The sequence below is a fragment of the Polistes fuscatus genome, unplaced genomic scaffold (genome assembly GCF_010416935.1).
Source record: "Polistes fuscatus isolate 324 unplaced genomic scaffold, CU_Pfus_HIC Scaffold1, whole genome shotgun sequence".
In the NCBI taxonomy this organism is placed as follows: Eukaryota; Metazoa; Arthropoda; class Insecta; order Hymenoptera; family Vespidae; genus Polistes; species Polistes fuscatus.
Window position 1 is genome coordinate 13,885,422 of NW_025112997.1, and position 26,522 is coordinate 13,911,943.

At 38.1% G+C, this 26,522-nt stretch overlaps 1 protein-coding gene across 2 annotated transcripts in view; it reads left to right on the top strand.

The window, feature by feature from the left end:
* Window positions 1-26,522, top strand: part of LOC122515992 (myocardin-related transcription factor A-like) — a 174,081-nt gene that overhangs the window by 90,693 nt on the left and 56,866 nt on the right. For both annotated transcript variants that reach the window (XM_043633463.1, XM_043633470.1), the window contains exons 2-4: window positions 24,072-24,172; window positions 24,275-24,492; window positions 25,129-25,325. In XM_043633463.1, the coding sequence (XP_043489398.1) occupies window positions 24,072-24,172; window positions 24,275-24,492; window positions 25,129-25,325 (516 nt within the window). The remainder of the gene's footprint in view (window positions 1-24,071; window positions 24,173-24,274; window positions 24,493-25,128; window positions 25,326-26,522) is intronic.

Sequence of the window (26,522 nt, forward strand, 5' to 3'; positions counted from 1 at the left end):
CTTTTCGTGTTCTAATAATATTTGTCACGCGAATTCGTTAGCGCGGATCCAATTTATAACTCACGCGTCTCCCTAACGGATGATACCGATTTCCGAGAAACCATCGAGTTTTCTCGTTAAGAACGAATTCTTGTTCACGTTCTCGATCGATTCGTGCACGTCGGTAAACGCAGCAGCAACAACTCCTTCGTATGTTAAAGATGAGGGCCTTATACTGGTTGGTGCTGTTGCTGTTGGATCAGGAACTATAGGTGTCCAAAGAGTCTCATAAATCTTGTCCTAACGTTTGCTTTATTACTCGTAATCAAGCAGCCATGAATTCTTCTGAAATCACCTACGTTATACTTGGCGACTCGTTTCACCAACTTTTTCAAAGTTCCACCCTTTCTGGCTTTCTCTCTTTCTCCGTGTGTGCTACCGGGTTAGTATAAAAGACATTTATAGTCGATAATAATATTTTATCAGAAAATTCATCGATCCGATCGATCGATCTCACTCGAGTTCAATTTAATAGCCACTTTATTTTTCGAGGATCGTAGCTCTCGTAGCTGTCCGTAGTCAATCGTGCCGAGCTGAGGAACGAAACGGCCTCCGGGTTCGCAAACGTTTTTCTAACGATTCGTTCGTGCGGTCGCGCGGTTAAAAAGTGAATTAGCGACTTACGAGTCCGAGACGACGATGGAAATTAATTCCGATTAGTTGTCTGCCTTTTTCTTTCTCGATCTTTCTCGATCTCTCTCGATCCTTTGATCACGATCTCGATCTCATCGATCTTACGATCCCTGATCCAGATACTGCTAAGCTATTTCGCGTTGTTCCCTCCCCCTCTCCCCTCCCCTTTCGTATACTCCTATTTAATAATCTATCACGTCCGGTTAAACGGTGTCCCTCGAGCGAACTGCTTGGAATTCTGAAGAAAAGAAAAAATAAAAAATAAAAGAAACCCGCCCCCTTTCTTTTTTTTTCTCCATCGGCGTCTAATAATCCCCCGGATAGCCATCGAAACGATTATCTTCGTGTTACCCTTCCTGTTTCTACCGACTCCACTTACCCATTATCGCCACTTACGAACGCGTAATCGCTTCTGGACGATGTTACCGAGTGGAAACTTGAACTCTGCGTTCTCGTGGATCGCAAGGTATGCATTAAAATAACTTACTCGATTTTAGTTCCCGTTTAAGAAAATCATCATTTATTTTATTTATCATTCTTCCCATCTTATCGGGCAAATAAAAAAATTATCAACACATCTCCAGAGAGGAATTAATCGATATGACCGCCTCGATGTTACGAACAAATTTAGTCGAACCAACGACCTATGACATTTATTCCACAAAATTTTCCCTTCTATTAATTAAATTATTTCTTCTTATTATATACGATATTTGTCTCTTCACAAAGATATTGAAATGAGAACAAATGAAATCGAGCCAACGATTTACGAAATTTATTACAATTTTCACTACGTCTAATTAAACGATTTTCTTCTTACTTTACACAGTATTTCTTACTTCATATCTTTCAATTAAAAAGCAATATATAACTACACCTCAAATCTACTAATAATTGTAATCAAGGAAGTTGAAATTAACGCGTCAATATAATATAATATTGTTCGTTATAATATTCATAGGGATATTTAAGATGCAATAACACGAGAGGGAAAAAAGAATATGATCGCAAATACACTTGTTATCGGTTAGCCAGAAAAATAAGGTACACCATCAGCAATGTAAGGCAAGGCAGACAGACACATAGTACCCTACGACCGTTCGTTTTTATCGTCAAAAATGATATGGAAAGAGTCTCGGCTTGCTTTCGAAAATCGTAAGACCGATACCACCTCTCAGTTGGGCTCCTTTTTCCTTCCGTTGTGGCCTTCGAAAGGAAGCACTTGGAGAACGCGAGCCGGTCCGAGCTTCGATGGTAATTACCTTTACGATCAATCACGACGCTCATTATCTTTAAGAGCGGCGTTACAAGCGGCACAGCCTTTACTCGTTACAGGAGGAAAAGAAGAAGAAGAAGTAGAAGATCGGTAACATCAGAGAACAAGAGATATACGAGTATACGTACGAAAGCGTCGCCTTTCGACGATTACGTACGCATTTTCTACTCGTTCCTTATTTCTTTGTAATTTCGCGTTCGTTTGGCGTTATCTCGAACGCCCTTCGAAAACGAAAGGGTACGATCATTTCTACTACTTCCTTGGTCCCTTGTCCATTTTTATCTTCCTTCTTCTTCTTCTTCTTTTCCTTCTTTTTCTTTTTCTTTTTCTTTTTCTTTTTCTTTTTCTTTTTTATTTCTTTTTGTATAGTTAATTTTTTTTATAATATTATACATCGCGCTGGTTTGAAAAGTTTTGATCGTAACTTTAGGAACAATTTGTTTTCGATTAAACTCACATTTGTTTTGATAAAAGATCTTCCTAGCATTTTTATCATATTTTATTTGCCTTTTTAAATTGTATTCATATTTATATTTAAGACAGAACATCTTCAGAATTTCGGATCTAGCCAGTCCACTTATCGATTTTTTATCAATAATTTTACATTTATTAAATTTTATTTTATAATCTTTGGTACGATAAAACGATTAATGATTGTTACCAATAACAGATAGTTTTGCATTTATATTTACTTCTCGATCGTATGCATAAATCATTTTAATTCTTAAAAAAAGTCAAGATTTATTTATCATATTTTTACTATAATTTTTTAATAGTACTTTAAATTGTATTAATTTAGAAAATTATATTTCGCAATCTTTGGTACGAATGAAATGATTAGTGATTGGTCCCGATAACAAATAGCTTAGCATTTATACTCCTCACTCGTATGTATAAATCGCTTTAATTCTAAGCGAGTTTAGAGAAGTATCGTTTTTCAGTGCGAACGAAAATGCGATTAGTAAATGTCTACGAGCAATTAATAACGTCTTCTCTCTTATCCTTAGAACCAAGAAGCGTGTCTGAACTTGGCTATCGACTCCCTGTCGCTCGTCGAATACACTAATTAATTAATCTAGGCGGATGCTGTTAATAAATAATTGTCGTAAGTTCAAGAAAGCTTCTGTCGTCGAGTCTTTTCATTCTTGAATTTTCTTCATTATTATTATTATTATTATTATTATTATTATTATTATTATTATTACGTTGAGAAACGTGAATCTTTTTTTCGTTGCAAAGTACTAGGGTGGGTTGAAAAGTTTTGAACCTCAACAAAAAACTTATTCCTCCATCTCTCCGCCCATGAAAAATACTTAGACCAGAAAAAAAATTGTTTTTATGTTGAGTTCAAAACTTTGAAATCCATTCAAGTAAATCACTATATTTTAGCAAACAGTTCTTGATTGAAAAAATTACTTATGGTTAGTAGAACGATGATGATGTTATTTCAATCTTTCCGTTAGTTTTGTCTTCTTTTCACGTCTATGCTGTTGTTTAGAAAGAGAAAGAGAAACAGAGAAAGGGATAAAGAAAGAGAGAGAGAGAGCACTTTCGCATTAGAAATAATTGTTGGCTGTCACGAGTCTCACCCGTGCTGACCCTTTACATCGTATATTTCGCTCGGTAATAATTGTCAGTGATAATTCATTTCGTCCGAAAAGGTTGGATGTATGTATATTATCTAAGAACGCATCAATTACTGCGACTGATCGCCAATTTTCTTTATACACACATAGGAATTAGCGATAATTGTATTCTGTTACGTAGAGAAAAGTAAGTATTTATAATACATATATTTAAATATATATACTTATATACGTATAATATATCTTGAATAACCAATCAATTTCTTTGACACTTTCGTGTCAAAGCTCGTGCCACGGAATAAAGAAATTAGTCTCTCTCCTCTAACGTCAATGCGATTATTCTATAAACGAATAAATAGGAAAATCTCGTGAAACACGAGACGGTAAGACTGTTCTTAAAAGAAACAGAAAGAGAGAGAAAGAAAGAGAGAGTAAAAAAAAGAAAGAAGGAAAGAAAAAGGATACGGAGAGAAACACGCAGAGACAGGTGCATCAGTGGAAAATAACAGTAATCGTGTGCGCCGATTTTTCGTCGCCGAGCGCGGTAGCTTGTAATTTGAAAAATCTATCGGAGGCGTTGCGCCTAAGTATAATAAGAAGGCGAAAGGGAAATAATCGTCATCGTCTCGAGGCACGGTATCGTGGCACGTGATTCGACGTGTCACGAGCAGGCATTTCCGCAGCGTTCGGCTCATACGTGACATGCTATTTTTCTCTCCACTATCTTTCTCTGTTTCTCATTCTCATTCTCATTCTCATTCTTTCCCTCCTCGACCTTCTTCTGTCTCTCCTCTCTCTCTCTCTCTCTCTCTTTCTCTCTCTTTTTTTTTCCAAACCACGTGATATTTGACATTGGAAATGCAAGACGCGAAACGCGCTCTGCACGCTACTCACGCCCCAATCGGCGACGATTTATAAACGTTAATGGGTTAATATCGGTGGTTCCTGCCTCAGTAGTCCGACGAAACCTTCGATCACGTTTCCTCTCGTTCTCTCTTTTTCTCTTTCTCTCTTTCCCTCTTTCTCCCCCTCTCTCTCTCACTCTTTCTCTTCTCTCTTTCAGTCTTTTTCGCACAGATACACGAGCGGAATAAGAGGGATTCGATTCGTCGATGGGACGAAAAAGTAACCGAACCGACGGAATAAATCCATGACTTCATATTCTCTGCCCTCGAACGAATAGTTTTCTCTCGCGTTCCAATACTTTCGCGGTGAGGCGGGCCGGGCCCCCCTCCCCCCGCCCGCCCCTTCTTCTCGACATTCTGAATTCGCTCTATCGATGAAAGACCGAAAACAAGAAATAAAACATAATAAAATATTTCCGAGGAGAAGAAAAGATAACTACTCCCCCCCGTTCGTGTCTTCTTTTCTTATTTATTCTTCTTCTTCTTCTTCTTCCTTTTCTTTTATTAATCCCACGAATGTCGACAAATAATTGTACGAGATGTAATATGGTCATTATTACCTATTACGGCAATCTAACGTTTTATGTAAACAGAATAATATCGTTAGCGAACAAGGTTCTAAGAATGGCGATATTTTTCCTCTTTAAGTTCGTTGATCATTAAGAAAGAATGCGATCGAATTAAATCTAGTTATGCGTGTTTGTTGCGTACGTTTACGTCTTGTTTGTATGTGTGAATTAGGATAAAAGACCGTGTATCGGGATGCGAAATACCAATCAGAGTTAGTTAGTTCACGGTTTAGTCTATTGAATTTGGTCATTTCTATTAATCGGTTCAACGATCGATTTGCGATCCATTTTTATTCAACGGTTTTCTTTTTATAAGTAGTAGGGTTATTTAAGCTTTATGGCTCCCATACGTTCCACGTATATAAATAATGAAAATTTTTAATGGCGCGAACAGAAAGTTCAAAGTAGGGTGTACGTAACGGACGCGGTATAAAACGTGTTAAATATACGAATATAAATTTATTATAGCCTTTCATACGTCTTACCTTTGACCTCTTTAGAATTAAATTTCCTCATTACAATAATAACGAGGCAATTCTTTTTTTCTTATTTTGTTATCTGAAATGTTTTTGACTAAAAATATATTCATATTTATTATCGAGAAAAATTCGTTTAAACAACAAATTTTTCTATATTTATATACATATGCATCTACGAGTAAATTATTTATATACGTAACATATAAATATACATATATATGAACGCATAAAGAAAGAAAGAAAGAAAGAAAAAAACAAAAAAATATATTGTAACTGCGTGGGAAAATCGATACTTGCGTGATGTATCTCGATGAGCTATTCTATGAAGGTGAAAAAAGGATACCTACAGACGATCCCCTGCTTCGTTGTAGGCCGGCAAGAATAGAAGACAAGAATCTCGATACTTTAGACGAGAGCTTCGCGTTGAGTAGAGAACGCGGGGTGCGATACGATCGATAGCACTCTCGTTCGACCGATGGATTTCGATTGATGGATTTCCACACGTCAACGTTTTCGTAGTCGGACGCTGTGGTGGTTGCTTGTTGATGCGCCAACGTCCTGTTCGTTGTCCTCCTCGTTATGCAACCGAGTGCTAGTAAGTTAAGAAAAGAGAAATTGTCCTATACACTTTGATTCTATCTATTCTTAAAGGTTTTACATCAATCGATGTAGTCGAGAAAAATTTGGTCAATATATGTATAAAAAGATATTCTTATTTACTTTTTATAATACCATATATTTCGATTTATTATATTTACTAAAAATTGATGATTTCAATCGGGCTTATGGTAATTCAATATTTTTAATACATTATTGATATGTTATTGTAAAAAGAAAGATGTGTGTTTTTATGATAGCTATATTGATAATAATAAAAGAATTGTAATATCAAAAATTGTACTTTTACAAACATAATACGTAAACTGCATTCAAATTTGATGTCTAACAATAAGATCTAGATTAACTGATCAAACGATTATTCGTGATAAAATATTGAAATCGATTAAATTTTTAATATAAATATAAATTATTTTAAACATTCTTACACAGAAACATAAATATTTTTTTATAACATTTATAAACATTCTTTTTGTATGTTACAAAAATCACGAGAAATTACGTATCCACTAATTTTATTATTCTAAAATTTTGAATTCTTTCTTTTTTCTCCGATAATACTTTGTTTCCTTTTCCTTGTTTTCTTTTCTTTTTTTGCGCATACTCTTGGTAAAAATAAGGTGAGAAGTATTAAAGCGCGAGTATATCGGTAGCGAAAGTATCTTCTTTATACTTGGAATATATCCGGCCGGTGAGTTACCGCGTATGAACCTGTTTGCGATCGAAAACTTCTTTCCAGCCGGCGAGAAAGAGAAGAAAGGAGACAGAAGGATGGTGTATGTTCGCTCACTCACTTGCTTGCTTGCTTGCTTGCTTGCTTACTTGCTTACCTAACCCCCTTCCTCGTTCGTTTCTTCGGCAGATCGAAGATAAGCCTTCGAGTCGACAGGAACATCTCCTCGTTTGCGCCGATCACGTCGGACAAACGCGATCGAGAAAGCGTAATACGCGATTCTATGGGCGACTACTTGCACTATCCACGTTCCAAACTCAGAAAGTATATTTTCAAATATACAACTATTTACTTTTCAATTCGAAAATATTTCATTATACTCGAGCAAAAAATTATTATTGATTCCCTTTTGATCATATAGAAATGAAAAAATATTCAATTTTTAATAAATTATTCATCGATTATTATACACTTTTTCATTTATCATAACATCTATGAATAATCAATCTCTGCTCGAAGGTTTAAGAATTAATACAAAGGATAATACGCATAGCTGAAATTAGGCGTATCGTACGCTAGGAAATAAAGAAAAAAATAAAAGAATAAAAAACATAATGCAAGATAAAACATCTTCATACAAAAGTCATAAAATAAATATAACACGAGTATGTAAATTGACCAAAGTTCAAAGATTAGATCAGTCGGCCGAAAATTTGAATATCCCTTGTTTCAAACCAAGTTAATCCAACGGCACAATTATTATATAACTATATAAATAATTAATATAAATTAATAAAATGATAAATCTTTACTATCAGATTTTAATTAAAATCACTATCAAACGTGATCAAAATAATATTACAATGTATTACAACGACTTGCATTTAAATTGTATACTTTGAATGATTATTACTCGAGAGTAGTTTGCATGTGCAAACAGCGAATATACAGGGTGATCGGTCAATAATGTATTTAAGAGGAGGGAGACTCTTCTTAACAAAATTCTCGACATTTTTCACGGAAGCTTCCGAACGTTCGATCAAAATCCAAAGCGTGTTTCAGAAGCTTGAAAGAAAGAATGAACCCTCGAGGAAGTTGTGCTGATCGATGGTCCCAGGTATCGTGGTGCGTAACTATACGTGCTCGGATCCTTAACTTGTTAGCCAGGATCGCCGATCTGTGATTAAGGTAACGGTAGTCATCAATTCGGCCACGTGATCGTTAGGCTGTCAGCCGACGACCGACATTTAAGAGATCGCCGCCGTGAAATCGTCCGACGTAATTTGCCACCTCTCGACGGCTCCAGCCGTGAAAACGATATTTTCTCTTCTCTCATCCACATACATATATACACACATACATTCATACATTCATACATATATATATTCATACATACATACATGCATACTTATCTTTCACCCTCACCCCTAACTCCCACCCTCTCCACTATCCTTTATTTGTTTTCATGATCATCTCGATTAATTCTACTTAGAAATTCATGTAGCTCATGTAAAACCAGATCCTAGCATTGTTTTTAATACGAAATAATACTAACTCTAAATAAATCTTGGCGTTTGCCTATACTATTGCCGCGTGTTGTTTATTTATTTTCTTATCCCGGAGGCTGCTCCTTTTGTAGCGTCGCGACTCTGTCCCAAGAGAATTATCGTCGTGCTAACGAGAACCGCTAACGAGACGAGACTCGACTTTTATTTTTCTCTTTTTTATCATCTCTCTTCTTTTTTTCTATTATTTTTTCTTTTTTTTCATCCTCGCCTTCGACTTCGTTCTCTTGTTATTATTATCATTCATTGTATCTCCTCCTCGTTGTTCTAAGCGATTTCGTGTATATTGAAACTTAGAATCGGTTAGATCTCCTTTTTGAGATTTTATTGACGTATAGAAAGTTTGAAAGGAAATATGTGATTGAAAATCTGTCTTGTCCTATTCGCGGAAGTTATCGAACGAGATTGATTTTTCAAGTGATACTATATAGGAAACGGTAAATTGATAAAAATTTTACGAAACGACATGAAAAGAGAGAAAGAAAAAGATAGATAGAAAGATTGAGACAAAAAGTATAAGAATAAATACTATTTATTACGAATATTACTTATATTATACATATGTAACCTTCGGAAAATCATACGAACAACATTCAATAAAAGTATTTTCATAGAGGACAAACTAGTCAGTTTATTGTTTGATTTCGAAGAGGATGGTGTGTCGAACTTATTCTTTGTGCTTTTGGACTACAATAAATATTTCCTTTGATTAATTAACAATCTATTAAGGTAAATCAAACATTCCAATGTATTTTACTAATATTTTCGATTGTTTAATTTAAAATACATTTGTTTTAACGCTTCTGACCAGTGATGAGTCTGAATTGAAAATTTTTATTTAATGATATATATCAGATAGAAAAATTGTTTAATATTCCAATTATATTCATATATATATATCATTTTTAAACAAATTTACTTTATGCATTATTTTTATTTTAATGGATATTAAACTGATTTTGATATTAAGCATTTTTATAGGCATTTCCTGTACATTATTTCCGTATTTGTTTAATTTATTTGTTACAAACAAAATTTTTAAATAAGGCTCATCAATTATGTAATTAATGTATACTTATGTATTCATTTACTTTCTATGTCAATAGTTTTCGAAGAAATATTTATTAAGCATAACGGTGTACGATTTTAAGGAACACTCACTATACATTCGGATCAATTGATTATTTTTCCACATGATAATACAAATTGTCACTTTTGTTCTCACATAAAGTTCACGCACATAGTTTTTATTTTCCTTAAAAACGAATGCAGTAGAAAATATTTGAATATACAAACTTCAATGTGAAAAAGTATTCGAAGAGTGACTAACCATAAGTAAGAATCGTGTTTTGCACTGTTCGATCACGAATCACAATCGAGAATGTGTTTCGTAGGCGGAAGGAAGGAAGCATCGTGAAAAATGGGGCCGGAGAGGTGGGGAATTGCCGTTCAATGGGAACTGGAACGCCCATCATCGATCCTTTTTTTTTTTATTTTTCTCTTCTCCCATTCTCTCGCACACTTCGTCGTTTTCTACATATTTCGTGACAGTGATTGCTATGATGGCGAGCGATGGCAATGACGATAGCGATGGCGATGCCACTAAGATGGCGGAAAGATCTATCTAGGAGATTCCATTGGTCGATCCATCGTAATCTATCGAAAGGATCGTGGGCGAAAAACGTTTTCACGGATTTATGCGAGCATCACCAGGATTCCGATACACGTATCGTTTTCAACATAAATTTCTCATCGTGACGTAAACGTTCAAAACGAGAACAAAGAATGGAAAAACAAATACTGACATTTAAACCTTTGGATTGCGAGTAAACTAGGTTTTCTCTCATTTCCCGGAAAACGAGAACAAAATTATTATTTGTATAAACGTACGATTCTTTACAAATACGAACGGTACGAATACATTTTATTCGTCTGCCAAGCGTATTAGTACTAGTAAATATAATACAGAATAATTTAATTAATTTTTAATTAATATTTTGTATCATTTTTATATGAATACATACATAATTGTGAAGTGATTTATTTTCTATTAAAGGAATTCACTTTGATTTACGGGTGCTTTGAATTACAAGTAACTAATTATCCTCCCAAACATAAGTTCAATTGTATTCGTATAAATATTACTCGTACATACCAGATGAAACAGGGGCGGGGCTAAAGGGTAAAGTTTCCGAATATTTTTTATCTACTCTTAAACGTAAAAATAGAGAAAAAGAAAAAGAAGAAAAAAAAAAAGAAATATACGTTCGACTTTAATTACTTATTTTATTCTTTCTAGAAATCGATTATTCATTGAAGTAACATTGTTCGATAAGAGAGATGGAAGATCGAGTTCGTGACACGCGATCATTAATTATAGTTCGCAATTAGCAGCAGTTGACGGAAGCGCGAACAATAGGGCAGCACGAGGCGCCGACGGGACCAAGACGACGATGATTAAGACACGCCGCTAAGAAGGCGTCCTGCCAATTCACGATGACGATCAATGCGGTCCAACAACGATCGAGATCTACGATCGACGCTATTCGAACTTTGCCCTCGTCCCGTCTCGGAAAATCGATTTTAAGAATAGATACTTACAATTGCGCATAGGCCTTTTATTTCCTCTTCGCTATTTTAAACCAAAGAATTTTCTTGCGTAACTCCTCGATTTCTATTTATCGATTTACACACCGAGTTTCTATTAATCTTCTATTCTACAAAATTCAACCTCCAGGCATTCTAAATAATCTCGATTTAATTAAATTCCATTTCAACGATCGTATGTGATTATTTCTGAACCATAATATAGAATGTAACACCAGATTGAGATATAGTTCTCTTTATCTCTTTCTTTCTCTCCCTCTCTAATTGAACTTAGGTGATTGGAGATTAAAAGTCGAAAGACACTTATGGCTTATGACAAATGTAATCTACAACCTGACAGCTCAATCGGACCCTTAACAAACGCTCGAGAGTAAACACAACGATCCTCACGCGTATGTCTTTCTCTATAATCTTTCTTTCTCCGTTTCTCTTTTTTGATCTAACGATATCTAACTAGGGTATCAGAACTAAACGTCTAACATGTATACTTCATTCGCTATTATCAAAGATATCTTGTTCCAATGTATCATCTAGACTTATGTTAGAACGTTTTAAATTCAATACGGTGTCTACCTTTGTTCGAGTCTCGATAACAAAACGGTTTTTTTTTTCTCACAATCGGCAAATCCATTCCATGATTGATTTATCAAATTTCTTCGAGCACACGGGTGCTTCTTGCTATCCTTAGAATAATTTAAGAGTTGTAGAACAGATCGTTCGATAAATAACCATTGAATTAAACGAAAGTATATAACAACAACAACAACAACAACCATCAACAAATGCATCATCGCTATCGATATCATTAGTAATTTTATATTCATCCTCGGTGCATTCAGCAACACCGTTTCGCACAAGCTTATACCTTTCTACTTTGCCGCGAAGCGATTTATTTCCAGTCGCGTAACCACCGAGAGATCAACGGGTCGAACTCATTTTTCTCCTTCTATCCTTTTAAAGACGATTATTTTTCTTCGGCTTTGTAAGAGTTATGCACTTTGTCTACCAAAACCTGGAACAATAGAGAACCCGGTAAACGTCAAAAAAATAAAGGATGCCAATTTTTTACAACAGTTTACAATTCTTTTATTACACCGAGATACAATACTATTACGTTTTATTTTACGTTTTATCCTTCTACTACCGTCGTTATTAATTTTTAAATTACTGTTATATTTATTACTACTATTATTATCATTATTATTATTATTATTTTAATTATCGTAATTATTGTACAAGTACACATTTTACCATGGTATTATTCTTATCTCTGGTTTCTATTAATTTTCTAAACCTAATACCGACTTTACCTTATTCCGAACATCTGCCTTCCAGGCATTCAAATCTCCGCTCTCGACGTACAAAAATCTCTTTTACCACACTAAAGAAATACAACAAAATTAACCACATCTCAATTTATAAATTACCGACTGATTATTCTTATTAGAAACTAATTCATATATCGAGTCCTTAATATTCATGATTTCGGTACATATAAAAAAAAATTAATCATAATAATTGTTAATCAAATAATGAACGATAGAAAATGGTGAAAATCTTGATAGTATAATATAAAATCGTCTATCTCTCTCGATCTATCTCGAGAAAACCCTTCATTAGCATCGATCGGTTATCGCAGCGTGGGAGAGATTGTTTATCCTGTCGGCTCGGCTTGGTATTCCTGAATCTTGACGTGGAAAGTTTACCGCCTCGTAACTTTGCCGAGGTTAAGGTACCCACTAAAGCCTCCGCATACTCAACAACTACACACTACGTTCTCTTTCTCTCCTTCTTTATTTCTTCAGTTCTGTTAGCCTTCTTATTCCCCTTTTCTTACGCAGTTTTATCTTTTTCTTCAGCCTATCCCTCTTGTATCTTCCTTCTTTCCCTGATGGTACGAGTCATGGATACTATTGGTAATGCTGCAACCACTACTATTACCACCACCACCACCATCATCACTACGACTATCACAGTCATCGTCATCGTCGTCATCTTCTTCTTCTTCTTCTTCTTCTTCGTTTCCCTCTTATCGCGTTCCCATACACAAGCATGTGTGTTTTTGCAGTTGTAATATTGAGTCGTCAGGGAACGCCCACGCGTAGTACCAAGGGAAGTGGGGCGGGGGGAGCTTTCTCGAGAAGGAGGGCTAAAAAAGAAGGCGAGAGAGGAGGGTTAGACACGTAGGTGAACCGCACGCAACATGGAAAACATACTTGTGCGATAAATCTTCCTTCGTACGGCGCATAATTAGCTTCTTTCTTACCATCTATTCCTTTTTTTCGTCGAAAGTAAAGAAAGAAAGAGCAAAAACAAAAAAATAAGGAAAAGGGTTCTCTCTTCTTCTTCTTCTTCTTCTTCTTCTTCTTCTTCTTCGGGTAGGGGGAGAAAGAATTAAAGTTCCCCGACTCGTTATTCAGCATATCGCGATAACGTTCGAGTAATTACCTCGAAAAAGATGTAAGAAAAAAAAGGTTTAAAAAAAAGAAAAAGTAAAAAAAGAGCGAAAGGAATTACGTATTATGCGGGTGTTCAAAAGATCGTAAGGAGCGCGTGTTCGGAGGTCATCGAGACGCGTGCCATGCCGGATAAAAGCTGTAAATTAGGGGCTCGCAGCGTTCGTCACGTTTAAGTGAATCGGAGAAACTGCCGGCACTCTATCTTATTCTCCAAAGTTCCGGCGTGTATGCGTGCGTGCGAAGAAAGAACGAGAGAAAGAGAAGGAACGAACTCGTAACTTGACTACCGAGAGAGCGTGAGAAATCGTTCCACGCATTTTCGTTTCTTTCCTCTCGTTCGTGTATTTCCTCCTCCCCCCACATTCTCCCCAACCATCACGAAAATTCCGAGAATTAAATCTTCGAAATTCCTTTCTTTCTTTTTTTCACTTTTTTCCAATCTACTTCGCGTGTAATCTACTATACTTTTAAATGCATATTCGTACTACCAAGAGAATTCTAATTGAACAAAATCTGACGCCATATATTCGTACAACTTCTTCTTTATCTGATCCTTCTAAATTACAGTAGATTCTCGTATAACACGGTTCGTATGTTATTCGTTGTACGAACATTTGTCTCGACTGATACGATTTGATTTCTTTTTTCTTTTTTTTTCTTTTTCTCGAGATAATTATACCTACGATATCTTCGGGAATTAAATATTTATATTTAAGTATAAATATTAATATTCTATATATATAAACATCAACCGCGCGCGCACGCGTTCCCGATGACATTACGTTCGAAGATAAAAATCAAAGAAAAAATAAAAAAAAATTACGAAAGAGAAAATATTGCCAACTACGAAGGACAACGATGCGATCCTCAATTTACAAAAAAGAAAAATATTATTTTGAAATGCAATAAATTCCCACACATTGATTATGCAACTCATTGTATAAGAACGACAGTCGCAATATTTTCGTCGCGTTATACGAGAGTCCTACTGTATTCTACTTATAAATACACATTAGTAATTTTATTCGTATTCTAATTGAATACAAAAAAATATTCAAAGACGACCCCGTATTTTCGGATGAATCGCTAATATAATTTGATTCTTATGTTAGCTGAAGAAACGAATTGCCGGAACTTCTTGATGCATGCTTGAACGTTCCTACTTGTATTGTACTAGGGGAATCCATGATGGACCAAGAGAAAAAAAAATAAAGGAGGAGGAAAAGGAGGTAAAGGTAGAGAAGAAGAAGAAGAAGAAGATGAAGAAGAAGAAGAAGAGAAGGGCTCCTTTGTGAGACCAGCCTCAGGAAATCAGGATTGATATAGGGCTGCGGTAGGTTCGCTCGTAACTTTGTCCCGCGGTACCCGGGACGGTCTTGATTCATTAATCACCCTTGTACGAGCTCTGAACTCCGGGTGATTAGCAGGCGTGAACACCGACTCATGAGGGATATATACGCGATTGCCCCGGCATTGTCGACCACCATGAACGTTCCGCGACTCGATTGAGACGTCCGTCTTCTTTCTTCTCCTCCTCTTTCGAAAATCTATCCCCTCCTTATCCCTATCAGGACATTCATCGTTTTATCCAACAAAGCAATACACGGAAAATCCTAACGCAAGCTAACCTACGTTTCAAAATTCTCTCTCTTTTGTTTGTTTGTTTTTTTGGTGTTATTAATAAAAGAGATTACTGTATATACATTACTCGAAAGTAGGACTTTATAGTTTCTTAAAATTGGTAAAAATCCGAAAGTTTCTCGAATATCTCGCTTGGTATAGGCTAAAAATACTGTTCAACGATTTTAATCGAAGAACCACCCGTTGGGCTTGGCTAAGATCCTTGTAGTTTCGTGAGTGTAAGTTACGAGGTAATTAACATGACTGTTGTTAGTTACGAGGCGGTCGAATCTTCGAGTTTCTTCGAATTTATCAAGGACCTCTCTTCCTTGTACCGTAATCCTCTCTTTCGCAATCGTCACTTGCACATATTACAAAAAAAAAAAAGAACAAGAAACGTGAAAATTGGTGATCGTTCGTGATTAAAAATAATGTCTTGATGATAATCATTTGAAATCATTTCTTATTTCGGAGGATCCTATTCGCTTAACAAAACAAAAGAGAAAGAGAAAGAGAAAGAAATAAATGTAGAAAGAGAGAGAGAGAGAGATTCTTGTGCGTTTCAAGTTATACTCTATTAGCCCTTAGCAGTTTCCGAGAAGAAAGATCATCGTACCGCTCGTGCATTCCTACATTTCTTCTATCGTCGATAGAAAAGATACGAAAGGGAACAAATCTCTCTCACTCTCTCTTTCTTTCTCTCAATAAATATCCGAAGAGTTAAAGTTTCGTGGAAACGAAACGTCGTGGAAAAAAAAGTATCCGCGATTTTACAACGAATCCGTGGAATACGACGGAATTATTAATTAGTCGTTTCTTTATCCTCGATCGACGGTTTCGAAACGAGACCTCAAAGACTGTGAAACGTATAAAATTAGCAATTTATTTCCATCATCTAGATGCCAGATCGATAGTTTCGTCTTTCTCTTCTTCTTCTTCTTCTTCTTCTTCCTCCTCCCCCTCCTCATCCTTCTCTTCTCCTTCTTCTTCTCTTCTTCTTCTCTACTTCTTCTTTTTCTTCATTCGTATCCTACGAGATTTCATATTTGAACAAATTAACAGCTTCCTTTTCTTTTTACTTTGTTTGATTTATTGATTTTCGTTAGGAAAAACAATGTACAGTAATATCTCGAAGTTACGCGATAGGTAAGACCAACGAAAATCGCGTAAGACAGAATACAACTTTGCATCTTGCAATAATAACTGATCTATTCGCGTACATATCTCATTGTAGACAAACCCACACACACACACAATCATCTAACGGTTAAACCTTCCATATTCTCGTTCAACTTTCGTTCGACTGTTCTCGCACACAATTATTTTATACTCTTGTATGTTCGTATTTCTAGATGTACGATTTATATTAAATCTTGAAGCATTAGGTGTCCGTTTACTCAACTTATTTACAGTTTTATACAAAAAAACTGACATTTTATGCTTATTAATACAATATATAAATCCGATCATCGGTGAAAGTATTTACGATTAACGATAAAATCAAGAACACCACGTAAGTAGGAGGGATTACTTTACTCACAAATACAATAGAAAAATAAAAATTGATAGTTTGATTTTAAGGAGGGTATAGGGATTGAGTTTGATTATTGAGTATGTTCAGAGGATATTTCGCACAATCGAGTAAGAGAGGTTGATGAGGCCTCTCGCAGGTACACACCTGGATACACGCGTCGACCCACGCAAGCACGCACGCGTGTACGAGCTATCACGCCTCCACACGCGTGACGTCACACCTTGCTATATCGTCGTAGAGAAAAAGGGAGAGAGAGAGAGAGAGAGAGAAAGAAGAGGAGTTAAAGGTGGAGAGAAAAGAGGCCTTCGATAAAGAAGGGGAAAAAAAAAGGAATGACCCGAACCGGTCCTCGTCGGGTCAACAGCATACGCGCGCCACCCCCGTAGAGTGGGTCCGTTCTGCGATGGTCTGACACGCGCCAATAACGGGTGTCCTAGTAAAAATTCATCATAAAGTATCTATAATTATTATTTATATATGTATATATGATAAATCGTATCGAAAAATTGTAGATAAACGTAAGAATCCGTAAACGCGGTTGTATTCGACAAGAAAGATATTAGAACGCGAGGAAAAGTCGTATAATAAAAATAAATGAATAAATAACCTTACTATATTATGGGGGACTGTTACCCGAGATAATAATCGCTAATATTAACGGCATTTCGGAAATTTAATGAGAAAGACGAAGGAAGGCTAGGCAAGTAGCAAATTGCGAACAGTGTTGTTACTCCGGGATTCTGTGCATACCATACCATACCGACTTTTACTACTTCGAACAAGCATACCATGACCATTTATCATTTGCAACGTGTAATCGAAAATAGAGGAAGAAAATGAAGAGGATAGGTAGCCGTTGTAAATGTATTGCTACCGGCACTACTCTTCCCTACGTTCTTCTTCTCTCGTTCTAAAGGAACTACAAGTTGGTGGATAACTCGAAAGGTTTGCTTGTAAATTAATTAAAGAAATGGTAAGGAGTAAAAGAGATAAGGAAAAAGAGCTACTACTCGGTGTTCGTCCTTCGTTATTCTCGTCCCACGTGTAGAAATCCTTTTTGAGAACGGCGCTTTGCGTCGGTGTTCCGAATATTCGAGAGGAAAGTTCTGGAACGAGGCAGGCGCGCGACGGTAGCGAATCGCAACCGAGCACCAATCGAGTGTCTGTGTTTGTCGTCGCACGGTTTGCTAGTTATGTGACCAGGTAGGTCTAACTTAACATTACCGACACGCGACCCACACACGCGGCTCGCGCGCGCCTCTCTCTCTCTCTCTCTCTCTCTCTAAACTGACGCCAACGCACTTCCCTCTTGTCCTCTTTCCTCCGTTAGCAATCTCTCTCCCTCTTTCTCTTTATTTCTCTTGATCTTTCGAACGCTCGAGAGAGCACGCGGTAGTACAAGGGAATAAGACGGAAATAAGATACGACACAGCTGATACGCCTTCGCCCACCGATTACGCGCTAGGTGTATGTCGAAGATCGTCGATGATGTCATTCCCAACTATAAACCGCCGCCAAGTGCAAGACACTCACCAACACCGCGACTTTATACCACTTTGTAATTGCCCCTCTTATCGTTAACATATGGACCGTGACAATCCGATTAACAGATCTAACTATTAAACACATATATTTGCTTCGATAATCGATTTCTATTACTACCAGAGAGATCATCGAGGATCATCTAAATTGTTATAGGATAATTAGATAAATGCTCGTTAATATCGAACGAAATTTATTACGAGATAATTTAAAAGCTTATCTTATCATATCGGTATTGAATTAGAATCTTTTATTGTTAAGCATATGATAACGTGTAACGTGTAATAAAATTCAATTTGAATCAGATAGTGGTGCCCGTAAGTGCTCAACAAATAATCGTTTTAGTGATCGAATCGGTAATACGGCTTCTATAAACACGGAATTCGAACGAACATCGAAGTGAAGGGAAGTTTGTTCCGCCGTCGGATCGCGACATCAATCATCCTGGACCGCGAACGTTCAAGACTTTCACCGTTCGTTACAACGTGGTCGTTGTCATTGTCGTTGTCGTTGTCGTTGTCGTTGTCGTTGTCGTCCTCGTCGTATCATAGCTGTTCAACGAGTACTAGATGTAATATAAATTATTTCATAGCGAATCGTCGGCAATCTTATCAATATAATTCATAGGTTATTAATTCGTCGACGTTTACGAATCAATCTTATTCGATGATTGGAATGCGTCGAATGCGGAAAGTCGCACAGAATGAATCGACTCGTGAGAAGTAGACTCCAGAAATCTGCTTGGAGAAAACAGACTCTTGAAAGGTAGCGAAGTTTTAACGATCTACAAATATTTAAAGTTTCAGTATATTGTGTTGATGTATATGTTTACGTTGAAACATGACATTTGTTAATTCGCGTAATAATTATACCGACCAATTAAAGTATGAAATAGGAAAAAATTACATACTTCAACTTGGTACTATAAGAATTTACAAGAGGCGAGTAATTAGCAATGGTAATAATTATTCGTTCTTATTTTTTCTGTACTTTAAAAACAAACGTTCTTGTTAGTCATGCTGTTCTTTCAACTTTGAACTTACCAAGTGGATACAATGACTAGACACCTAACATTATTTCATGTAATGTCTAGTTATTTCACGAATTAACAGAATGATACACTTTGAAGGTACCAGATATACTAGTCAAAAGTAAAAAAAGAATTATCGGCAACGTAGGTCCTATCGAGCGGGACTAAACGATGTATTTCTCAGGGTCAACTTTATTGAGGAAGTTCCGAGGGTGTGGCGGGAAGATGTATTGAATTCATCGGTACGCGCATTGTCGACAAGATATACGAAGCTAGGGGTTACGGGTTAAGTGGAGCCCGTACCGTCAGGGAAAGAGAGAACGCACAGTTCGTGCAGATCGTCCAACGTGTTCCTTCCCTCCTCCTTCTCCTCCACCACCACCCTATGTGTTGAGCCCTTTTCGTTTGTTTCAAGTGTGTGCGATACACGCGAGTCTTCTTAGAAACAACTCGCGCGATTTATAATCGTATTTTCTTGCTTAAACAGGAAGGAAAGTATAGTACGAACAAGAACAAAGAAACACCACCCTTCTTTACGATCTCTATCCCATCGTACACAATAAAAAATTTCTCATCCTCAATCTCTTTTTGTTTGTTTGTTTGTTTCTTTCTTTCTTTCTGTTTTTTTTTATTTGTATTTTCGTCGAAAATAATAACTCGAACGATAATCGAACTACGAAAATTGTCCGATCGTCTTCAGACAATCTTCTTCTTCTTCTTCTTCTTCTTCTTCTTTGATTCGACCAAATTAAAACGTGACATCATCGACGGGTAATCGTAGGAACGAAATCACGACTTAATCGAAAGAAATTTGAATAATTACATGGAATGGTATCGTTGTGTAACGAATCGACTGTGGGACGCGACGAGAGCCTGTGGTGTTTCATTAAGAAAGTCATTTTTCACGATGCAACGTCGAAACGTGTAGGGTGTTTTATTGGCAGAAAAGGATCGATTAAAAACATAAGAAAGAAAGAAAGAGAGAGAGAGGGAGAAAAATAAAAAGTTGGACGGGTATTATATATCACGTAGGGTTCATTCATTAACGCTATTGACTTTCGGACAAAGAGGACGAGTTCGCGGTGCCGTGTAACAGCGTAGGGGAGAAACGCTAAGAAACAGCGAAGCTCGTGCGTGGACATTGTACGTACGTACATACAGGCCAAAACACAAAGCGCCGGTATCCAGTGACCCCTGACCCGGCCTCTAATGAGCGGCAAAGCACGGCTATTGTGAGAACACCACTTCTCCTCTTCTTAACCGGATCCCTCCCAGTATTTTCTCGCTGCGAGTGGTTCATACCCTTTCGCGAGAAACATACTTTGCTCGGGTTCGATTAATAATCGGAAAAGGATTCCGCTTAGGGTAGTTTTGGTATTAGAGTATATTAACTCTTTGAGAACGGAAAATGAATGCATACGTAAATGACATACATGCAATTGTTATATTATTATTTATTCGTTTGCTTTCGTGTATTGGAAGTTCCAAGAAAAAGGCATTTGAATCATTCTTATTGTAATATATAAAAATAAATAAAAATAGCATAAGTATGTGAGTATATATTAATTCTGGTCATTTCAAGAACATTCTAAATGGGTTTTGTCAATTTAAATTAATTTCCAATTTTGGACTAAATAAATTCCGCTTCCAAATGGTTAAAGAATATCGTAAGGTTAGTTGTAAGTTGCACGCGTTCCACATTCGTATATTGGGATTTGCGAATAACTTTAGGATTAATTTAAGCGTGTAAATTATTGCCAAATACGTAAAATAAAATTCTATTAAAGGTAGTTATTAAGAAGAAGAAGAAAAAAGAAAGGGGAAAAGTTTACGTAGGACGATTTACCAAATAGCTTATCTACAAAATATTATATTTGTATTTTACGAAATCGTATATTCTACTGAGATATCTTACTCAACTTAAAGAAGAAAATAATTGATCGACTGGGCCGATCGATGAATATTAATAAGTACCGACGACGAACGGACGTCGGTTACGCCCGCGTTCATCGTCGTCGTCATCGTCGTCGTCGTCGTCGTCGCCGTCGTCGTCGTCATCGAGGATAGTTTATTTCTCGAGGTAGTAAAAAAGAGAAGAAGAAAGAGAAAGAAAAAGAAAGGAAGAAAGAGAGAAAGAGATAAAGCAAAAGTAAAAGCTTTCGATCCCAACTCGATCGATTTCGGTACCCTGTAATCTGGCGTGCTCGCCGACGCGTCGAAAAATGCTAAATAATCCGACGATACTTTTGACATTTTCAACCTATCGAACGATCTTATCGATGCGTGGGCGATATATATTAACGCGCGTTGGCGCCTTCAAATCTCTAAAGTATCTTGAAAATATTAGACGAGTAAATAAAATTTCGTTAAATTCGCGAGAGAGAAAAACAACATAAATGTAAACCCAAACTAAAATACCCCGACAAAGTTCTCGATGATATTATCGCATGTAACGCGTCAACTTAAAAATCGTTTGACGAAAATTCGCTGATCGTGCCGCCGATCGAGAAGAAGAGAAAGAGAGGAGAAAGAGGAGAGAGAGACGGATCAGCAGGAAGATCCCGAGTTCTGGCGGCGATTCCTCGAAAACGAGGGGTCCCTAAAATGAAAAAAAAAGGAAGAAAGGCGAGGAGGGTGGGAATGGAGAAAAGGGTGGAAGGGCGAAACTCGACGTCGCCGTTCTTGTCGGTCGCGGAGACGGCGGCAAAGGGGAACACCCAGTACATGCCAACGACATTCCCGAAGTGCAGCGCGCAGTTTTTCGCGGCTACCGAGCGCGCAAGGCAATGCAAGGCAAGGCAAGACAGGAGTTGGGTGGACAAGGGGAGAGGGGAAGAGGAGGAGAAGAAGAGGAAAGAGAAGGCAGATCGAGGAAAGAGAGGGCCTGACGAGAGAGAGTGACTCAGAGTAGAGCCGCTTCTGGGCCAGACGCAAGGGCGTACGCGCGCTGCGCTCTTCCCCGCGTACGCCTCCTTGAATTTCAGGAGCGCCAACCTCGGGATACGCCTGTGCGACGAGTAGATCGAAGAGATCGGAAGATCGCGAGAGAGAAGAAAAAGGTGCAGCCGCCAAGCTACTATACTGCAGAAAGAGAGAGAGAGAGAGAGAGAGAGAGAGAAGAGCGCGAGATTTATTTGCCCGAATTTCGACGGGCGGTCGATGCGCCATGCCCGCTTCCGAGGAATGCATTTCGCATTCGGTATCTTCCACGGAATATGTCCTTCGAAAGAGGGACTCGAACGATCTCCTCTCTCTCTTATTTTCTCTTTCTCTCGCTTCCAATCGTCCTAGCCCCCACCCCACCCCACCTCTCCATCTCTGGGGCTGCAAAACCGGATCGAAGGATTTGTTATTGTTTTCGTAGCAGCTCCATAGACCTTTTTACGCAACCTTCTCCCTATATTTCTCTCTTCCTTTTATCACCGTCCATTCGTTGACCCGAAAAAGATGCAAGAAGGATCTCTTTGGAAAATGTCAAGAAAATACGATCTTTAACGGTTAACGATCCGAGTTAAAGGACGCTCGGTGGATCTTCGGTAAGAGAGCGTTAATTCTACGAGAGTATGACGAAACGAATAATAATGCAAGGATCGTAACGGTCGAGATAATTACGCAAAAGTAAGATGAAAAGGGAAGAAGATGAGTATTCTGCTTAGGAGTCTGACGATATCTTGGATCTACGATCCGGGCCCTGGCTCGATCATCGGCGGGTGATGTATCGACCGATCTCTCCGTGGACTCTCGAATCGGCGCTATTAGGCCATTGGCGTCGTCAATGAGTTTTTGTGTACTAACCAGGAGACCGAGGCGTGTGCGCGCGCGCGCGCGCGCACGAGCGCGCCTCCTGTAAACGACGATGTACGTACCAGGTTTAACTAATGTGTCCGACCGGTTAGGCGCGTATTGATCGACCAAACTAGATTTATGTCAGCGAATGATTCACGACGTGATTTACAGCAGATTGTTCGGCGCTTGCATACTGATTGGACCGTTTATTCCGTTTCTCCTTTCTACGCGATGGAGGAACCACACTAATCATTTATTGGGTTAAGGTTGAATCCTCTTTTTCTTCTATTTTTACTCTTATCTTTTTACTCCTCGCTACGAAACATACTCGTTCGAGGACCCAACTATCTTCCGACTTTTTTTGGAAGATAGAAAAAAAGGTGTCCGCATTTCTAAACGAATTTTGATTAGCGAATCCTGCGAAACTGTTCACCTATCTCCGTACTTTTATGATCCGCGTTGATCGTAAATCGAAAAGAAAAAAAAAGTATACTATAGTGAGACTTTAATCGATCCTCGTTGTTGGGAGAGTACGAGTTCGAGCAGTTATCGCGAATGCATCGTGTTTTCTGGCGATTCCGAAAGTCCCGCGGGAGCCCGCATCTTCCTTCTTCTTTGTCTACCTTTTAGGTCGATCTCTCGTCGTTCGATTCTCGATCACGAAGGCAGGGCACGCGTGTCGGCCGCCCTAAGAATGTCGTCGTAACGACGTGTCCCCCTCGTTCCTCCTGTTTCTCCTCTTACTCCTTAAGTAGCAGCAACGTAGTATAGCAGTGGTCGGACGAAGTCCGAGGTACGGAGCCTCTTGTCTTTTGCTTCTGCTATGTCCAGAGGTGATCCCTCCACCACGACCGGTAGGAACGAACGTTTAAATTAGGCAGGGAATCCCGTGGAATGCGCAAAAGAACTCCCTGCTCGGCATTCCGCGAGGTTTTGATACGCCTTCGGGCTATTGGTCGACGGGGGACCATTAGCCCTTATGCGGTGGGAATGACTCGAGAGGTCCTTACCGGTCAATCCTCGTTTTCAACTCTTCCTCGAGCGTATTCCCCGTTGCTTTCCTCCAAGAATCCATCTTTCTCCTTTCATTTTTTTTATTCCGACTCGTGTCTAATCTCATTTTCACCGGCTCGTATTTCTACCTTTTCAGAGTCTGGCCACAGGTTGGACAGCGGCTCCCCATTTTGGAGGATACAGCTCGATCAGGATCTTCTCGATACCATTAGCGCCATTTATCCGGAGTGGTTTAAGGTAAGTGTCCCTTTCTTTATGCTTATTCTTTTTTTTGGCCTCTCCTTTTCAGAGCCTTAGAAAGCCGAAAAAATGACGAGAAGAAGTTTTTCTCCCAATTAGGATTATACTAACGGCCGAGCCTCTACGTCTACGTCGACGAGTACTTCCGGCCCTCGGTCGAACAACGGGAGCAACGTGGCGACTGACTCAAGCAGCGTCCTCGAACACAAGGTCGCCAAGGGCGATTCCAAGTTGAAAGCTAAGCCAAAAAGGGCTGACAATTTTAAAGAAAAGGATAGAGAAAGAAAAGACGCTAGACGCGATAACAAAGAAGAAAGGTGAGTATTTCTTTTTCTTTTTTTTTTCTTAATGTGCACAATATCGATATTGGATCCTTCTCGAATAAAAAAAAAAGAAAAGAAAAGAAAACCCATAAACGTTACTTTACAAATTCAAAAAATTCGAAAGAGTTTGATAGCATAAACAAGTTATTGTACTTACCAACGATCAAGTTGCTAAGTAATTTTGTTTGAACTTTAGTAAGATCGGCCGATAAGCGTCTGGATTCTTCGCGGATAACCGATCTATCCGATAGATTGATCTATCAACAAGACAAGGAACGCTTCGTTGCAATCTAATACCCATTTACGTGGAAAGATAATGACGTTGTTTGAAAGTTTCGTTGGATCGATAAATCGATGTTATAAAATAGGGAGTTTCGTAGTGTCGATTGATCCATCATTCTTTGATCGAGGAGATACAAAAAGTAGGAAGGTTTCTCCTCTTCGAGAAGGAAGGATCCAAGATCGAAGATCGACACTTTGTTTTGTCGGCGTTCCTACGCGTCCTTCCTTCCTTCCTTCTTTCTTTCCTTTCTTCGGTCTCTTCCCCAAAGCAGCGACGTATGAAAGATTAATTCGCAAAACTCGGCCCCTTTTGCTCCTTCTTTCGGTCTGATCCCCTTGGACCTGCAGAGACGGTGGAAACGGTAAGAAAAGTACGACGAAGGTTTCGCCGCAGCAGGATAAAACGACTGTCGACGTGGCAGGAAGGAAGACTGCGGGTGTTCTTCCAGTATCAGGAGCAGAAATGGCCGAAGGCAATCAGTCGCCGCCGAAGGCGGAGGTCGACGACTCGCCCCTTCAACATGCCATGGATCGCAACAAGGAGTGTAAGTAACCATTTTTGCTTTACCTTTTACCTCTACCTATAATCAACAATTTCTAATTTAAATCTATCAACGATTGAATTAGGAAATCATTATTATAGGAATGGCAGTAGTATCAATCGGTGATTATTGTGAATTCTAAATGTAAACAGGAAGTATTACAAATGTCGATAAATTATTCTGAAAGTATGCTAAGTAAAAAGGATATATGTGTGATTAGATAATATAATCCCGGAACGAATTAATTTAGAGTACAGTAATCATTTTATCAGTCTACAATATTTCAAATTTGTCATTTTTTGATATGCCTATCTTTTAGCCATCTTAAATTATTTATTTACAGGATGCACGTTGTATTTTGATGTACTGTAAATTATTTAATGATTAGCAGTACTTAACATAGACCAAGCTATTACGATATGACTGAAAGATGAATGAAAACATACGCGCATGCTTACTTATGTTATTCTATTCGCGGCTCAATCGACCGTATCCACGTTCAGCGTGTCGCGAAAGAGGAAGTCTGGTCCCTCCGTCCGGAATAATCGATGAAAAGATCTAACGGTGTCCTCTCGGAACGGCGACGAACGCTTCCGATCGATCAATCCGAGAGGGAGACTTTTATTATGCAAGCCGTTCGTGTTTTACGCGCTCTCGTACACGGAAAATGCACCACCACCACCACTACTACCACCATCATCCTCTTTGCAGTTATACTTTAGTTTTATTTTTCTTTTTACACACCCTTTTACGGGTTCGATTCGTTTCTCTACAAACACCTTCTCTCAATTATTCAAATACTACCAAAGAGGTCATATTTTTTACCGTTCTCTTTCTGTAATCAACAACACACAGTTTTTGCATTTCCGAAGAGGCCACCCATCCATTTTAATAATCATCCCCAGGTTTCTTAACTTTAGTGATCTAAAGGGAACTAGTAACCCAACATGGCTAGGCCGTTGACTTAGTTACATTTTAGTTGTAACACGCTCGTGCAAAGGCGCCTATAATAATCGAAGAAAGAGGGTTCGGTTATCTCACTCTTACTTTCCCTATTTTTCTTTTAACGTTCGCGGGCTTTGCCATTATGCTCACGGCAAGTGTGTAATCATCCGCTCGTTATTCGCCCTAACACCGATCCCCCGAGAATGATGCTCTCGATTATCGATTCGGAATCCGACCATTTTTTATCCAATAAAA